At 36.1% G+C, this 8,266-nt stretch overlaps 1 protein-coding gene across 1 annotated transcript; it reads left to right on the forward strand.

The window, feature by feature from the left end:
• Positions 1-231: 231 nt before the first annotated feature.
• opn1sw2 (opsin 1 (cone pigments), short-wave-sensitive 2) lies at positions 232-3,860 on the forward strand. Its single transcript, XM_072666465.1, has 5 exons — positions 232-607; positions 1,176-1,344; positions 1,873-2,038; positions 2,765-3,004; positions 3,381-3,860. Exons 1-5 carry the CDS (start codon positions 232-234, stop codon positions 3,495-3,497), a joined length of 1,068 nt encoding a protein of 355 aa, XP_072522566.1. The 3' UTR covers positions 3,498-3,860.
• Positions 3,861-8,266: the final 4,406 nt, after the last annotated feature.

The raw sequence follows: 8,266 nt of genomic DNA on the forward strand, positions 1-8,266 counted from the left end.
GGTGTGACAGTTAGCATTAGTCAGTAATTTGTAGGGACAGCCCTATTAGGTCCCTATAAAAGATCCCATCATGCAGCTCAGAGATTTTGGACAATAACCCACATTCGCACACTAGCTGAACAACATTTTGATGTCTTACAATTCCTCAGCAATCCTTTAGCATTTTGTGGACAGTCAGAATAAAGTATAAGAAAACATTACTGCAGATTCGAAGGCTGTTACTGAGGCAAAATGAAGAATCGTCATCAAGAGTTTACGGAGGATTTTTACATCCCTATCACACTGGATACCAATAACATCACAGCCCTCAGCCCATTCCTGGTCCCGCAGGACCACCTGGGAGGGACAGGAATTTTCATGGTCATGGCAGTCTTCATGTTTTTTCTGTTTGTCGGTGGAACCTCCATCAATGTCCTCACCATTGTCTGCACCTTCCAGTACAAGAAGCTCCGATCACATCTCAACTATATTCTTGTAAACCTGGCAATATCCAACCTGCTGGTGTCAACCGTTGGATCCTTCACCGCCTTTGTCTCATTTCTCAACCGCTACTTTATTTTCGGAGCCACAGCATGTAAAGTTGAGGGATTTGTCGCAACTTTAGGAGGTATTGTGTATTATTCTCTGTCATATAGTTACTGTCATTTCCACATTAACATTAGCGATTAATATATGTTATTTATATAATATATTATACATATTTTATTTATGTCAGAATAAAACATCAACTTAAAAATGTTACTTGACAAGAGAAGGAAATAATTTTTAACTTTCAATGGATGTTAATGAATTTTAAAGTAATTCTGGACCCTTTTATTGGTCTGATAGATATTCTATTTTTAAATGAGGCCCAAAAATATAAATTGTTCTGGTTTTGTTCAGATGGCAGAAATTATGTACATATTTAATTCAATTTAATGTATTATGTTTAGTTTGTGTGAAAAATGGGATACATTGTAATGTACTGTTGATATATTCTAAATCTTTTGTGAATTGATCAGGTCACATTCTGTAGAAAAGTGAAGACACATAAAGTTCGCATGTATAATAATGTGGTTTGTAAAATTATTCAAATTGTTTGCTCTTATTTTAATCAAAGGTACAGATGGAATCTTTGGTTCACAATAGCATGTGTGCGTTTTGTGTGTGTTTTTGTTTCTTTTTCCCCGCTGTAGGCATGGTCAGCCTGTGGTCTCTCTCAGTGGTGGCCTTTGAGAGGTGGTTGGTCATTTGTAAACCTGTGGGGAACTTCTCCTTTAAGGGAACTCATGCCATCATTGGCTGTGCAATCACTTGGTTTTTTGCTCTACTTGCCTCAGTCCCGCCACTGTTTGGCTGGAGCAGGTCAGTGCAGAATTATACAAAATATGCCCATTCTAAAAGATTTTACTGGACATTCATCTTAATAAATGCATATTATTATTATTATTAGTAGTAGTAGTAGTAGTAGTATTAATAGTAATAATAATAATAATAATAATACTTAAGCCACCTCTGGGAATATTATTAGCATTATAACATACATAACATATTATGAGTACTTGTATGATTACAGATCAGTCAGTAATTCAGTAAAGAGCTCCAGCCAATGTGCTCTTATGTGTGAGTGTAAAGAATATAAAGTGAAGATCCTTTAAACCTTAAAAAGGTTCTGCACACTCACACATTTCGTTTGCATGGTTCTCAAGGGATCTATAAGTGTTTCTTTTGTACTATCTTAAAGATTGCTTTGTGTGTGCCCACATTTAAATTTCTTACTCACTACTACAGAACTTATGCACTTATGCAAGGAAAATATTTTACTATCTCAGAATGTTAAACAAACTGTTTACTATTGTACTGATCTGTGTGACCCTTTTTGGTTTTCTGCAGGTACATTCCTGAGGGCCTGCAGTGTTCCTGTGGTCCAGACTGGTACACGAGCGAAAACAAATACAACAACGAGTCTTATGTCATGTTCCTTTTCTGCTTTTGCTTTGGCTTTCCCTTCACCGTCATCCTTTTCTGCTATGGCCAGCTGCTCTTCACTCTCAAATCAGTGAGAAATACAAAACAGAAATGCTCAATGACTATATTAAGTTATACTACACCATGATTATTATATTATGATTATTATCAGAACAGTTCAACAGTATAGATGGTTTGGTCATTTTTATCAATAATTTATAAAAAATCATAAAAATGACCAGAGGTGGATGGGTCCCCCTTGTGAGTCTTGGTTCCTCCCAAGGTTTCTTTCTCTAGCTCTGAGGGAGTTTTTCCTTGCCACTGACTTGCTCACTGGGGGTCTTGGATCTTTCATGTCTTCTTATGTTATTTCTTTTTTTCTGTATTTTACTAATTATGTAAAGCTGCCTTGTGACAACAACAGTTGTAAAAGCGCTATACAAATAAATTTGACTTTAATTGACTTAAATAATACAGCACTATTATACAGTCTACTGTGCACATGTAGGTCAACATAACCAGATAAACACATTTAAACTTACACAGGAAACGCATAGGTAATCAAATGCCCTGTTGTTTAGCTTATCCACAAATAAAATTAGAACATTAGTTACAGTTAAGGATATTAAGCCTATTTAGCTTAGGTATTTAAGTATTTTGTTTATAAGTTTCACTTACGAGCTTTTAAAATGGGCCTTAAGCTTCCCAGGGCTGGAATTGCACTTCCCCTGTTGTCCGTTAGATGTCTCTCCACGAATGTACAATTGAACCTTGGGCCCATGGTCTGACTGCTGAAGTTCCTATGTGTGTCCACTAGGCAGCCAAAGCACAGGCTGACTCGGCCTCCACGCAGAAAGCGGAAAGAGAGGTGACGAAGATGGTGGTGGTGATGGTTTTGGGCTTTCTGGTGTGCTGGCTGCCATACGCCTCCTTCGCCTTGTGGGTGGTGTTCAACCGCGGCCAAGCGTTTGACTTGCGGATGGGAACTATACCGTCCTGTTTCTCAAAAGCTTCTACAGTCTACAACCCCGTCATCTACGTCTTCATGAACAAACAGGTGCGGTTTGAGACAATCATTTATAATATAAGGCAGTAAAATAAGCATAAGACCTTTAAAAGGGACAGTACATGTTCTTTAATAAATGAGATGTGTTGGTTAGAACGTTTTCAAAGTTTAAAGTAATGGTTTGGGGATAAAGTGTATGCTAACTTTCACACACCCATATATAATCGATCAGCTAAGACATATTTTGTCTAAAATTGGACGATGGACGAGGTTGGGTGCTCAGTGTAACTAAGTTGCACTGCGCACCCACCAAATGTTCTACATCAGTTAGCTTTTTCCACTAAAATTAGATGTCGAGTCCATCCCTGTATTTATGTGACTATAAATCCCTGCATTTTCTTGAATCACTTTTGTGTCTGAATTGCAGTTCCGCTCCTGCATGATGAAGTTGATTTTCTGCGGTAAGAGTCCGTTTGGAGATGATGAAGATGCCTCCACTTCATCCCAGGTGACACAGGTGTCTTCTGTAGGGCCAGAGAAATAAACCCATGCTAACTAAAAGAAGAATAACACAAACCTACAACTTTTATACACAGCTTCAGGGTGTTTATAAGACATTTTCAGACAGAATGTGTCTCTGTGGCTTTTGCATTCACATACACACCAATATGCATGTTCATATATGAAATCATCAGTTTCTCCTCTGATCTACTCAAAGGTTACAGTAACAATATAGCTAAGTGACAGACATCAGTGGCATTCCTGTTCTGTGATATGTTCACAGTTCTTATAAACTTTGGTGGCAAAAATATTTTTTGTAATGTAAATAATAAATACACATCATATAGACTTGTATGTTTGCTTTTAATGATATTATATCAGATTATAGTAGAAATGCATGGTTTTATGGGGAAAAAATGTACAATAAAAGCAAAGTTTAAAAAGGTTTGTGAGTGTTTCCTTTGGTAGTTGATTCAGAACCCCTTGTGTGTTTGTGTAGCACTGTATTAAGAAAAAGTAATACACAATTTAGTATTATGTAATAGATGATCCAGTGTAAACACCTATAGGACTGGAAGTGTTTTTTTTTCTTAAAGTTGTCTAACCTAATCAAAATTCTCAGGCTGACCTGATTTGTGAATTATTACAAAGAAAGATACATTTAGAGAAGAGGTTAAGCACTTTCAGTGTTCTTCCAGCAGCATGTGCAGTGTATGGGTTGACCACATTCCTTTTGGGAAGCTCCACATTCACCATAGCTTGTGCAGATTTACTCTCATCTGAACACAGGCTGAAGTTCCCAAGATGAACAACAGTTTATTACTAGGCAGAGGTCAAATTAATGGACGCAAGGCCTAGTGGCATATCCCTGTGCTTATCTTATCCTCCTGAAAGTGTAACACTCATTGTTCATTTTGGCAGCAAAGTGCAGTCAATACTTTTTTTTTTCAATTGTCTTTACATTTGTCAGATTTTTCAGTTAGTCATGAAATGTTTAAAAGCATTTCATAGATGACTGTAAGGCATAAAAAAATCAGTGTCCAACAGTCCAAATTAAAATCCATAAACATTTTAGACTGAACCAAATAAATACTATTAAATGCAGATACTGCTTTCTCTGATGCTGCTTCTTCTTTATTATAATATGGGACAAAAGCAAGAGCTGCAGTTTGCACAATACAGTTAAGTAATCTCTGAGGATATGTCATCATTTTGTAGTTGGCAGCAGGCCCAATGAAACATTGGCTATAGGGCAAAAAGAAAAATAAAACATCATGCTCACCACCAAAATCATATTGCAATATTGTAGTTGGTTGCCGGTATAATCAAACTATGTTTTGAAATAAAAAATATTATTATTATAATATTATTATCATCACACAAAAGAAAATATATATTTCCCACATTATGTCTTAACATATGTTAATATAATAAATTATTTTTTAAAAATCTCTTTTTTCAAACTTACCTGCATTCTTAGTTTCAGAGCTGTACTTAAAGACAATGTTCTTTTGCTCTCAGATGAAAAAGCTGCTGCATAAGGAAAACAGATATTAGCAAACCAATTTAATTGTAATTTCTCCACAAAATAATTAAGAATCACTATATTAAAAAGGATAAGCATTAAATGTATAAACAAACTGGAAATATAATACATTTTACACAAAAATGATGATAAAAAAACAAGGCACAGTAAGAACAAACATATTGCCTTGTTAAGTTAACACCATTTTCATCATTTAAGCCATTTCACATTTATTAAGCATAAATTTGAGTGCTAAAGAAAAAAGGAAATACCAGATGTCGAATAGCATTTCATTGAAGACCAGACTGTGTCATGAGCCTGGGCTTTCGCTGGCATTCAGGTGTAAATCCGAGTTCTGCTAGTAGTGAACTTTTACCAATCCTGAATAGTTCAGAACTAGCGGAATTCCAGACATACACCTGACAAAGTGCTGCACCATGCGATGGGTGGGAAAGCATTGGTTGATCCATCAAGGATCCATCCTTAATCCATTTTCACTTTTTTTAAAATATACTGTTTTAAAAAATATGTTTCATATAGAAAACTATTACAATTAATAAATTAATAAAATAAACTGCAGAAGATTTTTTCGCAAACATTTTTAAAATAAAATGTTATGTCATATGTCATAGTGTCATAGTTCTTATACAGTTTAACCGTAGCAGTAAAAAACCTCACTCTCTCACTCAGGACATTTAATTTGAATAAATGTGTAACAGTAAAGTGCAATTCTTTCATTGGATATCCAGGTGTTGGCTAATTCTGAGACTACTCAGTATAAACATTAGTCACTCTCACAACAGTGCTGAAGGAGCTGCATATAATCTTAAGTATGAAAAATAAAGAATGAAATGAAAGAGTTTACAGACTGCTCTCACTCTTCCTGCTGGATGCATCTTCGTCATTGCATGTTCCTTGAAGCCCCAGTGTTAACTTCCTCCTGTGTCACTTGTTCACAATAGATGAAAGAGTCGAGGTTAGGGGAGAAAATCGCAGCAGGATGTGGTAAAAGATTAAAGGCTGACCCTGTTGAGGTTTCCGTTAAACCCCGCTTTCCCTAACCTGAACCATCAATCCGGAGGGATTAGTGAGGTTTGGACAGCATCCTTGTCAATAATAATTAGGATCTGGTGTTCTGGGTAACCAGGCACCCCAACTGTCCCAATAAGCTGCTTTTGACCCGGCGGAAATGACAAACCTTAAACTACATCTGCCTTCTGGTAACCTTGCAAGTAATGAGTATAAATAAAACTGTCACTGAAGAGTTCACTGAAAATCAATTAGTGAAAGGCACATTTTAAATTAGTAAACATAAAACAATGAAAAGACAACTGTGTGAACAACATTGCAAAAATTCACATTGAATGTCCAAGAATGAAGTAGCTGAGAAACTGATTGCAGATCCAGATTGTGCTAGTCAACAGTGTCTCTGAAAGATCAGCCAGTATAAAGCTGACCAAGGTCCAAACAGACTGAATCTTTTTGGAGAAATACTCTGTATGCCCTGTCTGCTTTTCTTTTTCTCTCACTTTAAATCAATCAATTCACAGTATTTTAAATGTTAAATGTCTAATCTATGTCGCATTTAAGTGAACAAAATTGCCTAGTTTAAGAATTAATGGTGAAATTAAGCTGTATTACATGAAGTAAATGCAAAGTATTTACATATTTCATAAAAAAATGTCACACATGCTCTTTTCCTTCAATGTTGACAGTTTTCTGTCCCTTACAACACTAGTCCTTCAGATGTAGGTCAGAGTAAGTTCATAACTAAAGAACTATTTGACAGTATGTTGAGTCCATGTTCAAAACATTTGCTTTTATCCAACTCATAGTGAACATAGAAAGCAAATATAGAAAACATTTTGTCTATATAAAACTGGCCTGTCAAAACCCTTGCTTGGAGACTTACACCTTTTATTCTGCTTGGCACTGGCAATGCCTTTCACCTAAAAAGCTGATACAAGGATACTTTCCCTAACCTGAACCATCAGCTATGGGGGATTAAAAGGTTTGACTTGCTCCTTGTCGATTGTAATTAAGATCTGTGCATAGGGTAACTAGGCACCTGAGTTGTCCCAATAAGCCAATTTGAGCCAAGTTAAAACTACTATTTTATTCTCTCACATTATGCTGTATGCTCATTAAAATTAGAAATGTGCAATGTGCAATCTGAACACATATTATGTCTGTACTGTACTAGTTTTAGTCTGTACATGAATTCATATTATTATACAGTACAGCATTTAAGTACTGGTGCACAAAGTTCCTTTCAGTAAATTTCACAAATTATAATTAGTAGAAATTGCAATAAAATACAAATGGTCAACCATTATACTTTTGTAGCCATCCTCTTTTTATTGTCCACATTTTAACAAATGTTTTGACATTTGCATTCAGGATTTACTGGTATTTTGTGGAATTCATTCTTCCCTCCACTCACCATATTACCAATGCTATGGACCACCTCACCCCAGTTGGAAACGTGTTCTTTTCCTGAAATGTAGTTTATTTTTTCTCCAAACATTATAGTTGCCAAAGAGTTCAATTTTGATTTCATCAGTCCACATCACTTGTTTCCAAACCTCATTTGATTTCTCTAGAGTTTCTGTAACATATTGCGAACACTACGTTTTATGGTGAGGTCAAAGTTAAGGTTTCTTATTTATGACTCTTCAATGACAATTATGTTTGTGCAAGCAATGTTTTATAGTAAGATGGTGTGTCACCCTTCTGACCCTCTTGACTTGACTGGCCAAACTTTCTTGTTTTCTTGGTCTTCCAAATCTCACCCTGACCTCCACTGTTCCCATGAATTGCCATTTGTTGTAGCAATTTCCTGCCTTGTGGGCATGGGTTACATTCAATTTCAGATCCATTGATAGTTGCTTGAAGTTGGTGAGTGTTAATATAAGGATTAAAGTGTCAGAAAATGTATAAAGCTTGAACATTTAATTTAGCTCTCAGGTTCTAAGAACAATTGATGGTGCAGTGGTGGGTAGTCATGCCAGCAATCAGAATACAAATTTAAAAAACTGAGGATAGCAGAGCTATGGGGAGATGCCATTTCTGAAGTCAGGCTTGATGCACATAGCCTTTGTATACACTAACAGCAGTAACACCAAAAGTCTTACACTCTCATCACCTGCTCAAATGTCAGGGTTCCTCTGCACAGCATAGCTTTGTTATATCTCACACACACTAGCTAGGTATACACAACAAGCTAGGTATAGTCTGATCTGTCTGAGCAGGAAACTGTTTAGCATAGGTATGGGATTGGGATAGGC

Source organism: Salminus brasiliensis, chromosome 21 (genome assembly GCF_030463535.1).
Source record: "Salminus brasiliensis chromosome 21, fSalBra1.hap2, whole genome shotgun sequence".
Taxonomy (NCBI): Eukaryota; Metazoa; Chordata; class Actinopteri; order Characiformes; family Bryconidae; genus Salminus; species Salminus brasiliensis.